We start from the raw sequence: 19,492 nt of genomic DNA, 5'->3' as shown, positions 1-19,492 counted from the left end.
GGGGTGTCCGTTGTCCCCCGGTGTCTTCAACAGACAGCGATCGACCCGCTTTGGTCTGTGCATGTCGCTCAAAAGCCTGCTGGCTCACAGGGCAGTAAAACCACTTCTGCGTTTACCTGCCTGGTGAGCTGAAGAGCCGGTCTGGGTGATAGGAGAAAGGCAGGTATGGATTGCCTTTGATCCCAAGGGGGGAAAAAAAACACCAGACCAAACAGCTCACAGGCATAGCACTGTATTCACAAATCAAGAAGCCATCCACTTCTGGTGAAAACATTTTGCCAAGGCAGGGAGATCTGTCTCAGGTCCTCTTCTCATAGCTTAAAAGTCACTGAAGTTGTCAGAATTCCCTGGAAGACAGAAATGGTCCCCCGGCCCCCCAGCTCTCTGCGCTTTGAGGAGATGCAGTAGGAACTGGAGACTAAAAAAAGACGGGGGCAGTTAGCATAGATCTTTTAATGTGCAGTTTTCCCCTTGCCTCCCAGCGGCGAGGCTCAAGAACAACTTGACTACTGAAGTTCTCTTTAATAGCTTTTTTCCTTTAACTGCTGAAGAACGAGCGCACTGAGCTTTTTTGGCAGCGTAGGGAAAGCAGCTGAGAACTTTGTTGATAATTTATCATCCTTAAGGAAAAAAAAAAATATAAAGAAAACCCACAGCCAATCTACTAAAGCTTATTCTAAACTAACCTTTGAGTTAAACAAAAAAACCACCTACAGCACTGCAGACCTTTCAGAGGAGAATCCTAAAACCACAGCAGAAGCGCGGTCAGGCAGCAGTTAACAGGTTCTCAACGAGCTGCTGCACCTTCCGCTGGCTCCTTTTCTCCTGGGCTGGAATTTTGCCCAACCTAAAGGGAACTCGGTGACACTGACAGCAAGTGCCTGGATCAGGCAAGGAAGGAACAAAGCTCGTTTGGCCACAGCTGTCGTTTTTTGCAGGGGACTGTATTGACGCTTAATTCAGCTCCACAATAGTTCTCCAATTCACCTGTCTCCACGCTGCAAAGCCACGGGAGAGGCTGTGGCTCTAATTTTGAGTATGTCCCTACAGGTGCCTGTTCTATTCATTTGCACGTTTGAGGAAGTTTGGAGTGTTTCTACTTAGCAAAGAGATTCCTCCAATGTTCTGCAGACACAAAGGTTAGCAAAACACCCCACACAAACCCAACCAACCCAAAAAATAACCCAAAGCCCCAGACAACACTCCTTTAGCCCCTCTCGATTTGCAATTCAGCCGCGCCCGTCCATCTCCAGCTGTCACAAAAGCAAGGTTTTGGACAGTCTCAAGCACATTTCTTGACGTTGGTGGCCTTACAGACCTTTTTACTGTTGTGGACAGAGAACAGATGAGAAAGGATTTAACTCACTCTGCCTGCGCGCTGCGGCGGTTATTTCCATACGAGACACTGGATTCCCAGAGTTGCACCTCCCTCTACCGGTGACTTCTCGTGCGCTTACCACACGTCACAAGCCCCAAATTAATTTGGTCAGTGTCATGGAATGGTTACTGTTGGCTGTTTGAACAGGAAGAACATGGCAACGGAAGATAAGCTTAAGAGTAAAGTTACAAGTTTGGGAGTGGAAGTTTTAAAGTTTCATTTTAGGTAATAAAGTTTTCAGCCTTTTTTTTTGGTCAAGGGGATGGGGGAAAGGGGGTACAGGATGAAGGACGCAAACCCATGGATATCGAAATAGTTGGTACACTAACAGGGATTGCAAGGTCGCTTTCTTCTTATTTTTATTCTCCTTTACGTGGAGGCTTTTTAATGTATCTTCAAGGTTGGGTGATAGCTTTCACAGAGCTGGGTGCAAAACGTCCCGTCTGAGCCACTTCGCATCATCACTCTTCAGATTTTTTCTTACTTCATCATAGTGTGAAAATCCCCCTCTTCTATTTCTTACCGTCTGTTGACCAGAACTCATTCACAATTAATTATCACACGTTCAAAATTTTCATTAAGGGACAGGAGCAGACAACTTACAGAAGCCTATGAGCTCCAATAATAGCAGCTGGGCTGGGAATTAACAACCTTAAGACGAGCTCAAAGCAGCAGGAGCTGCTAAGAGGCACTCAAGCAAGACACAAGTACCTTCTCACTTCAACAGCCATCCCGTGCACCCGCTGCCAGGACTCCAGAGAAGGTCCCAGGTTTGGGGCATGGAGAACAAGCTCTCCCGCAGGCCCCGGCGGGGAAGGTTGGGTTGTGCTGTAAGCTAGGGCTGGAACTCAAGCCTCCAGAGTGAACACAAAGCTAAGCCATTAAGCTTCTTAGTTTCTACCATCTCGTTAATAACGTATGCTCTAAGGCCAAAGGAAAACACAATACAGGGATTGGGGGGGGAGAAAAAAAAAAAGAGACAAGACTGATTGCATTTAAGAATTTAAATCATTTTATTGCTTTACCTGCCATTAGGACAATCTATAACAAAAGGAATAGAATATAATATATTAGCACATACAGTAAATCAGACTTATATAGTCAGGTAACAATACAAAAATGGTCCTCTGGTTGACTATAGCTTTCTAGGGCAATAGACTTCATAAATTCGCTAAAGGTGGACTAGCAAAAAATTACTTCTAAAGCCCTGAATGTTAGCTAAGGCAAAACTATGCCAATTGTGGATTCAAACATGTTTAAATTGCACACAAAGGTAAAGCTATAACTGTGATTAATATTTAACTCAGACTTAGCTGATTTATCTTAAAATCTTGTAGGTAAAACTACAAAAGGGAGTAAACAGCAAGCTAAAAAGATGCAGTAGTGAAACTTGGTTAGAAAGCCTTATATAAAAAAATGTGCATTTTTTTGTGGAGCTCTAACTACTTTACACAGTTTTTGGTGCTTTAAAGTAACACAAAGAACACATACGAAGAAAAAACCTGGATAGAGTCAAAACTTAAGAAAACAGTTTTACAAAAAAAAAAAAAGAAAGAAAAAAGGTAGCATTTGCTTACTCCTTAAGGACTCTGGCAGAAATCCTCTACTCAGCATCTTCTGAATAGAGAACCCAAACCACAAGCGTTTAAATCCCATTATTGGGATCTCAGGTTCAGAAATACCCTGAAACCTTTTGTAAAAGGCTTGATACCCTCAGTATTGTGTTGCATCAATTAGCAGACGCTTTCAGATTATCTACATGCCTGGGAGAAAGTGTCGAATTTGAATCCATATCACCTCAGAAAGGAAAGAAAATGAGGGGGGCTCCATCGTTAGAAGTAGTTGCACAACAAATGCAGAACTGCTTGCTGTCACTCCCAAATACAAACCTACGCTACTTTATATAAATTACAGTTTAAAGGAAACCTTAAAAATTGCCTACTATTATTGAACCGTGGAATTCAGTAAAAACTTTTGGGAAGTATTGGTGCGCACAGAATAATGGAACACAAAGCTGGTAAATACTGAAATACATTTAAGACTCCGCAACGTATCGAACTTGGAAAAAAGAGTGAATACGAAATACGTGTCATGTAAATTCCATAAGCAAGGAAAGAGAATGCACCTTTTGTATTTAAACTAGCTTTATAATGAAGCATTTTTAAAATTATGAATTAACCGATTGAAAAAAACTTAAAATAACTGAGTGTTGCAGGAAAGTCAAAACATTCACTTTTTCTGCCTCACATTCTCCACCAAGAATAACGGCATCTCTACAGACCAGCAATCCTGCCACCTGCAACTGACGCTGGCCATAAATACTCAATGTTTATTTTCTCTGGTAACAAAGGGTCACCTGAACTGATGAGAGGGTTTTGTTTTTTTTTTTTTTAAAAAAAAAAAATCAACTGAGGAGCACAAAGCAAGCAAGAGTCACAGGGGAAATAAAATGTTTGCTTCCGATTTCTACATCAATCTAAGGACTTGAACATTACTAACAGCTGGACAGCTGCACCATTCTTACACCAATCTACGTACTAGAGACCAACATTAGGCATTTAGTGTAACATTTGGTTCTTCCCACTTTGAACAGGAAGAGTTTTAGATGGCATATCTATCAAAGAAAGAACAAGAAAGAAAAAAATCAGTTGCGGCAAGTCAGCAAATTAAGTAACAACTGCAGTAGTTCACCAGAACTATTAACCTTGAAAGCTTTGATTTACACTTGACAAAAACATAACTAAGCAACCTTAAACCAGCAGACACAGGAACAATTATACTGTTAAATTCCTACTGTGGCTTTCTTAGCAGCTGATGCCTCACAATTGAACCCAGGATTACAGTACCCAGAAAATTAAAAAAAAAAAAGAAAACTCCAAGCCCCAAGAAGCTCAATTACAAGGGCAGCTCTCATTTGAAAAGAAATACAGCAGATTATGACCCACAGCCTTAAAATCTGTCCAACAATGTGAGAAACAAAAAAAAAAAAATTCCCCCCTCTCTCTACTGTCACCTCCGTACTTTATGGCAATTGGCATGGTGCGAGGAGATCTCTCCCTCCCTGAAGCAAGGCTGCGTTTGCCTGAGTTGGACACTGTTGCACAGAGAGAAGCTGTAACAGCAAACGTCTCCATAGAACTTTTTCTATAAACTTAATGGGACAGAGAGCACAAAACTAATATGCTCTAAATTAAAAATAGTGCCATGAGAAGCAATTTTTTTTATTTTTTTTTTTTTTAAACCGACAGGAAGCTGCAAATGCCAGTGGCAATGTGGCTCTGCACAAGGGTAACAAAGCAGTCTGCATTCATGAAGCATGTTTTGGATAGGGAGGAAGGTTTCAGACAGACAGCGATACAAAACTGTTGTACTGCTGGATGTTTCGCTTGAGAATATCCGAGCACGGACCCAGGACACGTTCAAATCGGGGTCGATCAAGCTTTACACATTTCAACAGGCCACGAGCAACAACTGTGGCAGCACGGGGACGGTTCATCAGCAGAGCTATTTCACCTAGGGCAACAGGAAAAGCGCAAACAGTGTTAAAAATCAATGTGCAAAAGAGCTGAAGAAGTTACCCTGTTGTATTTCAAACTGCTGCAGGAATAGAACAGAGGGTAATTCAGGTTTTAACACCGATCAGAACAAGTATCTATGTAGTTAACGTTAGAAGCAACTGTGAAAGCAGTTTAAAAAAACCCTATTTTTTTTATATTAAAATCCCATCTGCATTCAAGTCTCACTGAAGAGGGCTTAAAGAATTTTCAACATTGGTTCTATCTGAGAAAAGGTCATGTTTCAATTAACCACGTAACTTTCCTAGTCAACAAGTAGTTATTTTTCTAATATGTAAGTTATGCTACTGTTCAGTTCTGGTATTTCTAGGAAACTCAGAACAAGACGACCATGGTATTGAAGTAAAGCACATTAATGCCCAAGACAGAAGCCTGTGAGGCATGGCTAGCCAGAATCAGGAACCTGACTGTGCCAGGGGTCTGTGGAAGATGAGTATTTTGAAGTCCCACTGGATTCCCATTTCATAAGTTATGCACAAACATGCCCAAAGCCTTGTGTCAAATACCTGTTACAACTGCTAAACATCATCTTTGGAAATGAAGTTTTCAACAAGCCCCTGTTTCCCTTGGTGACAACAGCTACCCCTGACATTCCTAGCAACATGCGTCAATAAAACCACAGCATCAACTTTTGGCTTTGTTTGTTTTTAAGCACTTGGGCTGGTTATCTCCATGCTCAGGACTGAAGTAAGAACTCAGTGCTCCTCAGAGAATAAATTTGCCTGCATTATCAGAACGGATGTTCAAAAGAAATGAGAAAAACTTTTCCTCTGTGCCCAATTAAAACTCTTGAACTCACTACCCTCCAAAACACAGGCCTGCAAAAGAGTAAGTAGGTTCTAAGGGAGAGTTAAACCCTTGGGGGACAGGTCTGCAGCACCTGAACACAACGGCAGAGACAAAGTTTAAAGAATGGGAAACTCAAGAGTACCCATCAAGGGAAATAAATATTAGAAGAGACTGAAGCGACATACATAGAACGAACATCTAGTACTAGATACGGAGCTATGCAGACCTTTGGTCAGATCCAGTACTACTAGTGCGCTCTTGAGTACATCCCACTTCAGGCCTTGCAACAGAGTGTTTGTTGATTACATCATCTACAGAGCTGAAAACCTGGACAACCAGAAGGCATTAGAGCAAGAGGACTGCTTAGAAAGGGTACAGAGGAGAGGGGACGTACCTTAACCATGAGAAAAAGCTTAGGGTTTGGGATTGGGTTTTTTGGTTTGTTTTGGGGTTTCTTTTCAGACAGAGGGAAGTATTTAAACGTTAAACAGTAGGCTCTGAACAGGTTGCTTGCTTTGTTTCAGAACTGCAAGCCACTTTTCTTCTGAATCCAAAATAAGGCTGCCAGGAATATCTTGTTATATACTGTTACATTACACTCCAAGAACACTCTGTGAGCATACGTACCCAGTCTTTATCTGTGATCCAAAGCAAATCAATATGCACTAGACAAGGGATTTGTTCCATGTGAAGATTATTTCAAAGTCTTCACAAGTAAGTATCTATAATAGGATCTTTGCCTTTTTCTTTGCCAGCACACATAAGCTTTTTCAAACCAAAGCAACTTAAAAACCATGTAACTTTTGGCTAAGTAAGAACATATTCAACAACAGGAGAAAAGACCCTGATCTGCAATTGGGAGACTACGTCCAGAGTGCCGCACAGTTTCGGGGTCCCCAGTACAAGATGCGGACAAAGCACGGAAAGTCCAGCAGTGCCACCCAGATGGTTAAGGGACTGCAGCACGGGATGTACAGAGAGATACTGAGAGAGCTGGGTTAGTCTGACCTGCAGAAAAGGCGGCTAAAGAGGGAATCTTATTGCTGTCTTCAGCTACATAATGAGAGATTATAAAGACAGAACTAGGCTGCTCTCTGCACAGCAAAAGGCAGAGAGAATTCCACAAACTGCAGAACAGGAAATTCTTGTCAGGCATAAAGAAAAAAATTCTTCACAACAAGGCTGGTTTAACAGCGGAAGAAATTGCCCAGAGAGGTTGTGGGATCTCCATCCCTGGAGACACAAGAGACTCGACTGGACACAGCCCTGAGCAATATGATGCAATTTCAAAGTCAGTTCTGCTCAGGGTAGGGAGGTGAGACCAAATCACCACCAGGGCCCTTCTAAATTAAAGTACTCTAGAAGGATCACATTTCTGTGACATGCATGCATGCCTGAATGCCAAGTGACCCTGATACCCACCTGACATTCAGTGAAACCACAAGAGTTAGCTAAAACAGTAATTAAACAAACCCGTCACTATGACCCCCAGCAGTCACCCACACAGCACAGGTAAACTGGTGACAGCAGTTTGTGTAGTCATAGCTGTCACTACGTAACTCACCAAAATAATCAGAAGGTGCCAGCCTGCCCACTTCAACAAATTCTTCATTTTCTGATCGGCGCTGTAACACTGCAGCTGTGCCCTTTAATAAATCACAGCAATTAACAATTGGAGTTTCCAGCATCACTTGAAACATCGAATTCCACACAGAACCAGCTGCTTCACAGAAATAGCTGTTACGATGTCTCAGTCAAAAACCACTTCACAGTCCTTGCACAACTCACCAGACTGCTCTATAAAAACAGCTGGTCCTCCCTCCTCTCCAAGCATAAAATGTCTTGGGTATTTACATACACACAGCACTGATTTCTTTCTGTTTTCCCTCGTAACAGTAAGAGTGACTAGCAAAAAAAAAAAAAAGCCACCACCAAAACACCCCAGAAGACAGTGATACCACTAGGAAGGCATTACTAGCTCTCTAGAACAGGTCTCCGCTCTTCTGAAAAAGATAACTGGTTTCAGCCAGAAACTAGTTACTTTTTTCCTGGGGAAAAAAATGTTTACAAATAGTTTTGCTATTTGTAAAAATAGCAGAACTAAATATAAGCTTCTGCATGTCTAGTAAGATCATATTTATTTAGGAATTCCCTGCAAGTACATTCTTACATTTCATTTTTCTCCAAGTGTCTATTTAGGGGCAGAATAAGCCACATTAAAAAAAAAAGTAGTAGAGTTTGAGCTTTTAACTTTGACCTTACTTACCTCCAAGATAATGAAGAACTCATCTCCTGGCTCTCCCTGGACCACAATCTTTTGCCCATCTTCAAACTGTACTGGTTCCAATGCATCAGCTACAGTGAGACGCTCCCACTTGTCCAGAGATTCTATAGAGTTAATATAGTTCATTAACATAGTATCTTTTCAAGGCACAAATGATATTTTTTGCTCTGTCTTTATAGAGAGGTTAACCTATTTCTGGCTACATTTGTGCATCAGATATCAAGAATTAAATTACTTTGGAATGATGTAGAAAAGCAGTATAAGCTTTGCAGCCAGCCTTAATGGATAACCACAATAGCCTGTAATCATAATAATGCTGGGTAACAGCTTTATTACAATATAGCAATGTATTCCACTTCAAAACAAAAATCTTCTCACTTACCCAATATAGATACTTTACTAAGGAATTCTTCATACATCTTTCTCTTTCTCAAAGTACTCCCCTACAAAAAACAAAAACACACCGGCACACAAAATCAGTTTTCTTTCTACCTCATGTTCTACATAAGGTTTCAAATAAAACTCAAGACAAAAATAAGTTTGACCCGACATACTGCATCCTGTCTCACAGACCCCAAACCCACAAGACTGTTTTCAAATTTAGCTATTTCAGTAATATTTCAGAGTTCAGCAACCTTCATAAAGCACTTAGCATTTAGTGCAGACTTAATGTTTCTTAAATTCATACGTACTGTATAACCTTATCAAAATTCACAACACCTGCTCAAGTTAGTCACAACTGCTGTTCCCACACGCTACTTAAAAATAGCAAGCAGCATCAAAACATCTGACAAGCTAACCAGTATCTGTTACATTTTTAGTCCAGTTTAGTGCTGCATTGTTATTGTTTTATTCACTAATGGAAGACTCCCCCCTGCCCTATGCCTGATAATGTATGCTGAGTGATCAGCTTCCTGATTACAGAAGAGATAGCAGCATTTTCAGTAACTCCAGCAAAGGACAGGCACAGATAGGTCAAATTACCAGTAGAAGTTGAACGAATAGTAAAACCAAAAGCGTAATTCCAGGTTAGCACACGGCTACTTCAGTCAATGGCATATGCCACACATCAGCTAGAAAAATACTTGCCATCAGGATCCTTCTATAGCTATCTCTGTCGATGCCCCACAACTTCACATTCGTCTTCGCTTTGACAGTTGCGGCACGGGGAGTTCCATATATAAGGGCAAGTTCTCCAAAGCTTCCACCCTCACCAACGCTGGTAGCCCACTCGTTGTTCACATAAACCTGCAAGGCAGTGCATGGTGATAAGCCAAAGCCCACAGTGTCTTGTGAGCCGATCAGAGACAACATGGAAGCTCCTGTCACCCCGTATTTCCTCTATAGTGAAGGGAAATCCTCACATCTGTACAGTCAGTGTTGACTGTTTCAGGGTTTCATCAACACTTCACAGCCAGTCCCAGTCCCACACCTCAACTAGACTCCACCCTGCACTTGTAGAGCTTTAGTATTTTGTTGGTGTCCAAATCATTAATTTTGAAACTCAACACAACTCAACAGCCTGCAGCCCGACCGAGCCGTTAAGGAACAAAGAAGCTCCAAAGCAAAATAAGCTTCCACAAGTGAAAACTTGAGAAAAATTACTGAAGGAAGGACCTATAGAAGACGCCTAAAAATATCAGACTATTCTGCTAGGGATGAACATGTCATTAATAAACTATCAATAATGCTTACATCCATTTCTCCTTGATCAACGACATAGAAGTTATCACCTTCATCACCTAAAGAAGAAAAAAATTGAATATAGGCTAAAGAGAGAATAAAGCTATGCAAGCATTCATGTTTCACAGAACGGGCATCTCTGCCAACTCTGATGTTTAGAATCTAGTAAGGTTGGCAGAGAAATTTTTCACAGCTTACAGGGTGAAATTTCACATTTTGCTGATTTCACGCTCCTCTCAGTCCTGTGAAAGAGGACATCTACTGGTACACGGGAGATCAGCAGCATTTCCAGGATTATTGGAAATGCGTACCAGATCCATAAACTGACATTACGTGTTCTACAGAGCCACCAAATGACAATCTTAATAATAGATAACATAAGCAACAAAACCAGTTCTTCCTACAATTGCTCCACTCCTCACTTTAGCATGAGCTGTGCTTCAGATAGCATAGTAAGAAAGGGTCACTGCATCCAGACAATGTTTGATTGTTTTGTGGTTTGGGGGTTTTTTTGGGTTTGTTCCCCCCCCCCCCCAAAAAACCTAACGGGAGCACTAGGCCTGAGTCTGCTCACCATCTCCAACCTATTCACCAATGTAAACGTTGTCACTTGCCTTGCTGTATGACAGTCTCTCCTGCAATGTAGGTGACGGGGAACATTGCATCAAAGATGTCGCTGAGGAAAAGGACACCAAAATTAGACAACTGCTTGGACAATGCATGCATTCATACATCTGTACCACCAGCCCCTCAATACTTTTTTCCGCAACCTCTGTATGGTTACACTGACCGCTGTAAAAAAGGCTGCGCAGCTTTGTACATTATGACATGTTTAACTCTTCTGAAGCCTGCACTTTAAGAAGCTTTCTTGAAGACAACAAAAAATTTATCCCTACCTTCTTTCATTATCATCAAGATGGGCAAACAGCACATTCTTCTCAATAGCTTTTGCCAAAGCAGCCATAGTCTTATAATCTTTTGGAATAACCTAGGATATAATCAGAAAATGCAACTGATTAATTTTTTGAAGAAAAATTTACGCATTTCCCTAGGTAAATAAATTATTCAATTACTACAAAACATCAGTTGAGTTTTTCCAGTTTCTTTCAAGCATTATAAATCTAAAAACAAATACAGCCAATGTTTACAGACAGTTTGTGCAGGAGAAAATCTTGTATTATTTTATGCAACTGTAAAAGCATCGTTCCATGCCAAGTTTATAAGGTTTTTTGCAAGAGTACAAGTATTTGATCAACCTGCTTTTTCCTATGAATAGCAGCAAGTCTGCTCTGCCATTAGGCTAAACGTAATGTTGTTGCAGCTGTTGAGTAACTGGAAGCACTTTGTATATATATATATCAAAAAAAATATGCACATCTAAATATATATTACTTCAAAGGGAACAGGTGTAAGTTATGCATAAATGGCTTAATTGCCTGACAGTTTATTCTAACCTCCAATTACACATCTAGACCCACAGGTCTTCTTTTTACAGTTAGCACAAGACTTAACAGGCTGCAGGAGCTCAGTTTTATTTAATACACTGGATAGAAGGTGGTCTTAGATAAACTCTTGCAGATGCATTCTTAGCAACATTTAAAAATTAGAGCACCTTTCTAACATAAGATGCAGCATCCTCTTCTGTATAGACTTCTGCGCTGATGGCCCCACGCCTTCTTCGACCCTTAACCACAGGGTTCATAGGAGGAGGAGGAGAGATTTCATCCTCCCGTGAGTCTGAGCGTGAACCAGACTTCTGTTGATTCAACAGCTGTTTTGTTTCCTCCTAAACAGGAAGGAAGACATGTTTGTGTCACATAATCCAGTAAAGCATTACATATTATATTACAATTTCGTCTGCCAATGCAAGGGTGCTTCCTGCGTACTGCCACATTAAGGCAAACAGGAGACTAGAGGAACCAAGATCAAAGGCCTTTTAAAATAGATGGTAGATATGCCTTTCATTCATAACATTCATATCACAATGGTGTTTATTTTAATAAGTTACACTATAGTTTAATAAATTAAGAAGTATAAACAAGTTGATTCTACCTTCCGCTACTGTATTCAACAGGCGATGAAGAAATTCTGCAAACAATAAACACATTTTCCCAGCTGTAAACCCAGCAGTTCTGCCCCTCAGCTGGGAGGTGTTAAGCCTTTTTTGATTTGAAAGACAGAAAAGCAACTCCTCAGAAATCCATGTTACATGAGAAGCTTTTGAAACAAGGTGAAGTCATGGACCAACTCGATACTCAACAACTAACAGTTATTTTAGGAGAAAGCAATATGAACACTGCTTACAAAAGAGCTGGAGGAAGGATGCTAGAGGCCAAACAGCAGGGTTTTTTTTTTTCCCCCGCAAGCCACAGATTTGTCAACTTTGCACGAATTTACACATTTTCCGTATTACCCTCAGTTACCTGTTGTGCTGTGTTGTGGTGATATTGTAGACTAGCGTACTTACAATAAAATGAAGTCTAACTAGTTTGACACACAGAAATATGATTCTTCTATGTACCAGAAGATTTACCTTAATCAACTAAAATCAGATTAAACGCAAAACAAAAAGCCAACCTTGGAGCCAAAGCGTTTGCATCATAACAGATCAAATTACTTTCTCCCAGTGTTAAGAACCAGGGTTTGGGACATGCCTTAAAAGAACAAGGAGTCATCTGTTCTCCGAGAGCTTCCGGAACTTTTAAAAGCTGGGTTTGTCCCAGTGTCCTTGATGAAACCATTCCCTGCCCAGCTGGGCAGCTTGCTGCTTGGCTGCCATGCTCCACTCCGGAGGTGCACCGAGGCTATGTATAACAACACCGCTTTGAGGAAAGGGACATCAGATAACCCTTGCAGTGAGTTTACGTTTTACACCTCTCAGATAGCCAAAGAGCAAGCACTGACCCGTCGAATTACGTTTCACTTCCTGCCTTTTGCCCATTGATAAAATAGTGTTACATTTCAAAATGATGGAGGCAAATCATATTTAAAACTTTGTTTCTATCTTCTGATTTTAGAGAAGCAAGTCTCAACTGAAATCTTGTTAAAAATAGCTTAAGCAGTAGTAAGCATTCAGGTTAAACTGCCTCTCTACAAAGCGGGCAACACCACCAACAACAGAAACACGCTGTTCATTCATACACAGAATACTTAACCCATAAAAAAAACTTGACACTTCTGAAATAAATGAACACCAGCTGCTGTATTTTTTCCATTATCGCATAAAATATGAAATACTGAGATCCTGATACTTCCAGGGTTAGAAGCACTTCAGCAGCGTTAAGCAAGGGAGCTGCATATCGAAACACTGTTCAACAAGAGACTCACCAAGGTAATGGCCCACTCAAGGAAACTGCACTAACAGAAAAAAATACAACTTGTAACTTCTGCCTGATATGAGATTTAGCATTTCTATGTTAAAAAGAAGTACATTAAGGTAGGGCATGGACATAGAAATGAGATACAGGTGGGTTAGAGAAGATACTGACTTAAAATATACCAGCTATTCTAAACAGTTTATATACGCACTCATCAAGAGGAAGATTACCCCCAAATCAAGCAAATCTCCACGTATTCAGATTACGCATCACAACATTGTGCCATGGAATAAGCAACACGCTAAAATCTCGTTGTTTGCATAGCAGTAGCTTTTCATGTATTCATCTTTTTAGATTACGTCTTATATCATTTCTGATACTACACCACTTACATTACACCACCAGATAAATGATAAATTACACTAAACCCTGAAATAAGAGTAGCAGTTGTTATTCTCAGTTACCTTAGAAATCTAGCCAGTGTTTATGAGAGAGAAAATATATTTGTTCAGGTGTAGAAACTCCTCAAATTAAACACATAATGGACAAAGGCATTCATTTTGCTGATTATACTGATCAGTATAACGAACACCTGGATTTTAAAAAGGTTTAGAAATAGTTACCCTATTTATTACATCAAAGTGTTGATCCTCATCTTCCAGCTGATAGAGCAGTGCAAGGCGTTTTCAGTGTCAGTGACCACTAATTGTGAATTTTATTTTTCCTGACAAGTAAGAAAGTTATTAGCACCACCTAAATTATTACAAGTAAGAAACATTAAAGAGATGAGTCTATCAACTAATGACTTCATCATTTCAGAATTATGTTTTACCCTGTATATTCTGGCGTCTGCTAATTGGCATTACACCAGAAACAGTCTCAACAACTTCTCATTAATTTGTATTTTATTTATACCAGCTCTCCACGTGTTAAAAAAAAAGCAGCACTCAGAAGCTAAAAAAGCAGTGTTAAAAGTGCTACCATAAATTCACAACTGCAGAGTATATCCTTCTTAACTACCATGTTTTGCAAAAGAAACACTTAGGAAATAGGAAAATATTCAGGTGTGTATCTGTGGAGGCAGGGAGGGCGGTGGTGAACAGCTACGGTGACTAGATGTCAATCGCACTTCATAATTCCAACTTTCTATGAAGTCTAATATGCACATTAGTGCACTACACACAGTATTTCCAACATGCACTAATTCCAGTGGACAGCCATGTCCAATACCCAAAATTCATCTGGCAGGATGTAATAATGATCTCTACATTAAATTTCCATTGCTCAAACTACGTTACACAGCCAAGCTCAGCACTGAATAGCTATTAGCTTCTAGTATGTATTGGTGTTACCAGATATGTTTGCATAGCAAAGAGAACTGAGACCTTCATAGACCACAAAGAGTAAAATAAAAACATTTATACAATCAAACTCTAGTAATTAGACTCATGTAACAGCTTTCATAACTCAGAAGAGGCCATCCAAATTCTTACAGTAGCTACAACGTTCTCAGAGGCAGCAATTTTAATGTTTCTGAACATAAATTCAAAAGCGTGTTTAAATGTCTTCAGTGTATTTTAATAACATGACAGTGAATCAGCTCTGTGTGTGCACGCTGTGGAAGAGATGACTTGTCAGGATAACCAGAGAGAAAATAGTAATCTTGATTCAGTTTTAAATGGTGTTCCTTCAAAATTCAGTCTTTAAAAAGAAATACTGTATCACAGCCTCAATTTCATACAGTCTAACAAATTAACAGATTTGGATATTATTTTGAAAAGTTGCTCTGCTTTATGAAAGATGTAACAGACTTTACTTCTGGAAGGTGAAACAGATTCCATTTCAAACATTTTTGCTCTACCAGGCTAAGTACTGGGTTAGAGCTGGTTAATGTTAGTACTAAGCGTTTGTGCTTTCCAGACACGGATGCCAGAGGAGTTTGCTAAGGTAGCACAGGATGTTCACTGCTCTGTTACTTGATAGCAATCAAGGTACCACATTACCTGGTTAAACTAAGAACAATCCATTAGACTCAATGGTGAAATTACCTAGAGAAAGCCATAGCAATTTTTAAATTCAAGAAGACCAGAAGAAAAATGTTACAATTTCACTTTCAGCTATAGCTGAGCTGCACTAGTGGGCATGTATAACCCGTGCCAACACAACTCACAATAAAAGACCCTGACCAAAATTGTAAGAGTAATTCAAGGGGAAAACACAATACCTAACCAGTTTTCTTTTCAGCTTCCTTGTAGGCTGACAGCCTATTTGCACCAGAATAAAATCATCAAGAGTTATTCAACTCCAGAATACACGTGACTAAGTTCAAAGCTAGACTTGTCTTGCTAAAAGCAAATTAAGTTTCCCTTAATCTTAAATACTGCATGTTGACCGTAAATCCGTTACACAGAAGTATCCAAATATTCCTATTTTATATCCATATGTATGTATTGTTTTACAATTTATTCTAAGTGCAGTAATGCAGTTTACTTTGTAAAGTTTTGTATATCAACACTTGTGATATTTTAAAAATTATCTATCAGTACTTAGAAACTCAAGAATCAAAGGTGGGGAAAGAGGCACAGTAACAGAGAGGGACAATGGATTTTTGAGAATGTGATTACTACGTGGTTTTCTGCTGGTACGCTCTCTGACAGAGAATGTACTCAAGATGCAACCACACAAAAGAAAGTCAGATGTATTACAGAGTTATGGTTCACTTACGCAAAATGTTCCTCAAATACATTGTGAGTATAGGTTCGCTTGCAGCATTTGCTCATTTTCTCGCATCTACCTTGAACACTTCCACTAAAAGATAATTTCCACTATACACACTTATGATCTCCAGTGTTGATTTCTTCCTTTACATCAGCAATTAGTAAATAGGTAGAATTAAAAAAAAAGAGATATACCTCCCATATACAAAAAGTACTGAAGGCAGCACCTGCAAACAACTGCTGTAGGAGGTCACAGCTATATTATTTACTAATGGTGTACTCTGAATAGAGTCCTTGTATCTAACCTTTCCTCTGCGTTAGCCTTTAAAATCCCCCATTTTCATAGCAGCTTCTTTTCCTATCTGCTTAGATATCAATATATAAAATGAACAGTTCAAAAAAATTTTAAGTCACCATTTCAAATATGAGCACCGAGATGACAAAATGCTTTCCATTCCCAAGATCCCAGAATGCTTCCAACAACAACAGAAACACCATAGAGACCTTGAGGACAAACGCAAGAGGAACAACAAAGCAAAACACCAACACCGAGCTCCCAAGAGAAAGCAGGAACAGGCTTGTTTTCCTGGAGATCTGGAACACCAATACTTCCATTTGACTTTAGCTAGGCCTGGATAACTACCCAGGCCTACTACTTCTGTGCCTGCTACTTCTGTGCTGTACCCAAGTTGTAGTAAATAAGTTGTCCCAATATAAGAAACCAAATGTCTATCGCGAGTGTCCAACCAAGGTCAAACGCCACAGTTATCATCTAACTACAGGACACGTACAAGACAGGATTGTGTATGCTATCTATTAGCTTCTACGAGTAAGCATCAGGTGGGATTACATCTGCATCCCAGCTAGGTAAGTCTCCTTGTCAGCTTATGTTCTGCCCTACATGCTTTGTTATGACACAGGTGCCTTTACACCATGATTAACTGGCATAAACTACTGGAAAACAGCATTTGTTTTCCAAAAGCACCCATTCCAATTTCAAGTGGCCAATATGAACACTGGTCAAATCTGAAGCTCAGCCTCTAAATCACAAAGAGACAATGTAAATTCAGGTTGTTCCACTCTCCTTCCCTCCCGCTATGAATTTTTACCTTCTCCAATCTTTCAAAGTATTCTCTGAGGAATCCCATGGGTCTTTCAGGTCTCACTGTGCATAATTGTACAATGCAATCCTTCAGAAGTTGCTGGATGTTGTGTTTTTGGACGTAAAGTTCACATTCCCGAAGACTACGTTCCTCCTCGCTGCTGCTGCTAGAAGCTGCCATTGCTGAAGATAAGAGAAAGAGAAGGTTAAATAGGTAGTAGAAATGAAGATGATGCTGCCCGATATAGTCAGGCACATCATGCTGCATTACTGTATTGCTGATATCACAACATAAAACTACCTTTATCTGTAAGACTAGTAACGAAACTAAACTGTGAAAGAAAAAGCTAGGAACTTACTTAGCACATGGAAAGAAATAAAAAATCCGGGTGCTCTATAGCCACAGGCACAAAAGTAAAAGCAGTTTATTGAGCTGGGAAAGCTTCAACAACTCAAGCCCCTCTGAGTGCTCAAAGTCAGGGAAGCTTCCACCTAAACTTTCTGCTGATTAAACCTAGTATTTCGTAGGATTGGAGGCTCACTGCACAGAGCTGTATGGGATCATGTGGATGATGACCAGGAGATAGGTGGGTGGAAGCTGGGAATCTGAGAGGCAAGTATGAAAAGTATTAGGAAGTGAAAGTTGTTAAGGTTGAAGCCAAAGCCAGTTCGCCAAATGCCAAGGCGGAGTCCACTAACAGAAATTATGGAATTAGGGGCATTACTCCTAAAAAGCTACTCTCCAGTTTAAATCAGTCCACTTCATGACTATCTCCATGGATACACTGCAATCCCCAAAATATTTCTTCAACTGTAAATAATCAAGAGTAAATCTTTAAACACATCTGTTACAATGCCAGTTTTTCAAGAAACTTTAAAATTACAGTGCCAGCTGTAACACTTTCAAAAGCGTTCTTAAGCAGGTCTTTTCCCCCCTCCCAGGTTACAGAAACATTTTTACATACATTTTTACATCTAAAAATTTCATGCCATTTTTTTCATAAAGCAACACTGAGACAGCTAAAGAAATAAAAAACAATTTATCAGTGCATTTTTGATGAAATATAAAGAAATATTTCTGTGTTACCTGGCACAGGGACAGTGGCAACAGTTTATGAATATGCAGCAAGATATGTTGATCCCAGGATCAGCTCTTGAAAAGGAAAAAATGGATTGAGACAAAATAATTTTGACAGATGAAAAGTCACTGAAAAGCTAAGTGGTGCAGTCGTATTATACATTTTATCCTACTGAGGCAGGAGGTTGAGAAACATAGGCCACACAGGCAACATAACACTGAGCCCCTTTGAATTATGCTACTGGAAATTACAGGAGGCCTAGAGCTAATACAAAATTGCTAATACTTCAAACAGGTTTCATTCTTGTCACAGTTAATCCCCGCATAAGCATGCACAGACAGATGTATTATGTGTTGCATAAATACAAAGTATGGACTTCATGTGGACTGAAAAAGTGCCTTAAAGTTCTCCAGTTACTTCTTTTGTTTTGACAACTCGCACAGTGAAGGTCAGTCCTAATTAACAGCCCCAGAGAAACCCGGTGGCTCCATGACAGCCCACAAATTACTATCTAGAGCAAAAGCATCACGCTGCTGACAGACAGCAGACACGGGCCACGGCTGCTCACGAGAAGAGCAAAACCAGTGCAGAAAATACCGAAGAAACAATGAGAACTCCAGCGCTTTCGCACGGTATTTTTTCTGCGCCTTGCAAACCCGAAGCTTTCTAGAGCCCCCTAAGGCAGGCCTGCCCTCAGCCTGCCGCCAACGGCCCGAGCCCGGCCCTCCCGCCCCGGGGCCGCCCTGACCAGCCCAGCCCGCCCCTCACCGCAGTGCCGGGGCTGCTGGCCGCTCCCCGGAGGCGCCCCCGCCACGGCCCAGCGGGGCGGGCGGGCGGCCCCATGGCGAGAGTAACGACAGGGCGTTCCCGGGGCCTGCAAAGGGCCGGGGACTTGTTTTAGGCCTGGAGGCGACGCCCGGCGCGGCCCGACGAGCCCGCGGGGGCCCAGCGCGGCGCAGCCTGCGCCCCGCTTCAGGCAGCAGGAAAGGGGACTCTGCCTTCTCACACGCAGCAGGCCCGGCTGCCAGCTCCGGGCCGCTCCCCTCAGCGCGGCCGGCCCCCAAGGCCGCCAGCCTCCCGCTCCGCGCCCGCCGCCGCTTCCCCCTCAGGGGCTGCCCCGCGGAGCCGGACCAGGCCGGTCGCCACCGCTCACCTGGCGCGGGCGGCTCCGCCGGGCCCTCACCGCCCCCCGCCCGTCCCGGCCCGGCCGCGGCCTCGGCAACAGCAGCAACGGCAACGGCGGCTCCCACCGGAAACCAACCGGCCCAGCCAATCACCGCCCTCCATGACGTCAATGCGCCTCGCTCTCACCCAGACCCGTCGCCGCGGTAACCTTAAAGGGGCAGCGGGGAGGCGCCGCGGCATCAAGGGAGGGGACACCGTGCTCTGCGCTGCCTGCCCCTTTAAGGGGCGCGGAGATGGAGGGGAGACAACGGCCGGGGCGCTGCGGGGAGCGGGCCTGGATGAGGCGGGGAGGGGAAGGGGTGAAACGGGGTGGGCTCCCAGGGTGGAGCGAGCCCGCCGGGGCCGGTGGAGGGGGCCGCCGCTTCCCTGGGTGGGCCTTTCCC

General features: G+C 41.7%; 1 protein-coding gene across 1 annotated transcript; it reads right to left on the bottom strand.

Annotated features, from left to right (window-relative positions):
- Positions 1–3,076: 3,076 nt before the first annotated feature.
- PRKAR1A (protein kinase cAMP-dependent type I regulatory subunit alpha) lies at positions 3,077–19,202 on the bottom strand. Its single transcript, XM_063352215.1, has 12 exons — positions 19,078–19,202; positions 17,933–17,998; positions 16,853–17,028; positions 11,322–11,495; positions 10,606–10,697; positions 10,324–10,385; positions 9,722–9,768; positions 9,116–9,274; positions 8,409–8,469; positions 8,009–8,130; positions 7,307–7,388; positions 3,077–4,891 (listed from the first exon to the last, which is right to left on the bottom strand). Exons 3-12 carry the CDS (start codon positions 17,024–17,026, stop codon positions 4,719–4,721), a joined length of 1,146 nt encoding a protein of 381 aa, XP_063208285.1. The 5' UTR covers positions 17,027–17,028; positions 17,933–17,998; positions 19,078–19,202; the 3' UTR covers positions 3,077–4,718.
- Positions 19,203–19,492: the final 290 nt, after the last annotated feature.

The sequence above is a fragment of the Chroicocephalus ridibundus genome, chromosome 14, assembly GCF_963924245.1.
Source record: "Chroicocephalus ridibundus chromosome 14, bChrRid1.1, whole genome shotgun sequence".
Classification (NCBI taxonomy): domain Eukaryota; kingdom Metazoa; phylum Chordata; class Aves; order Charadriiformes; family Laridae; genus Chroicocephalus; species Chroicocephalus ridibundus.
Note: the sequence above shows the minus strand (reverse complement) of the source record. Positions and strands in the feature narration are given on the sequence as shown.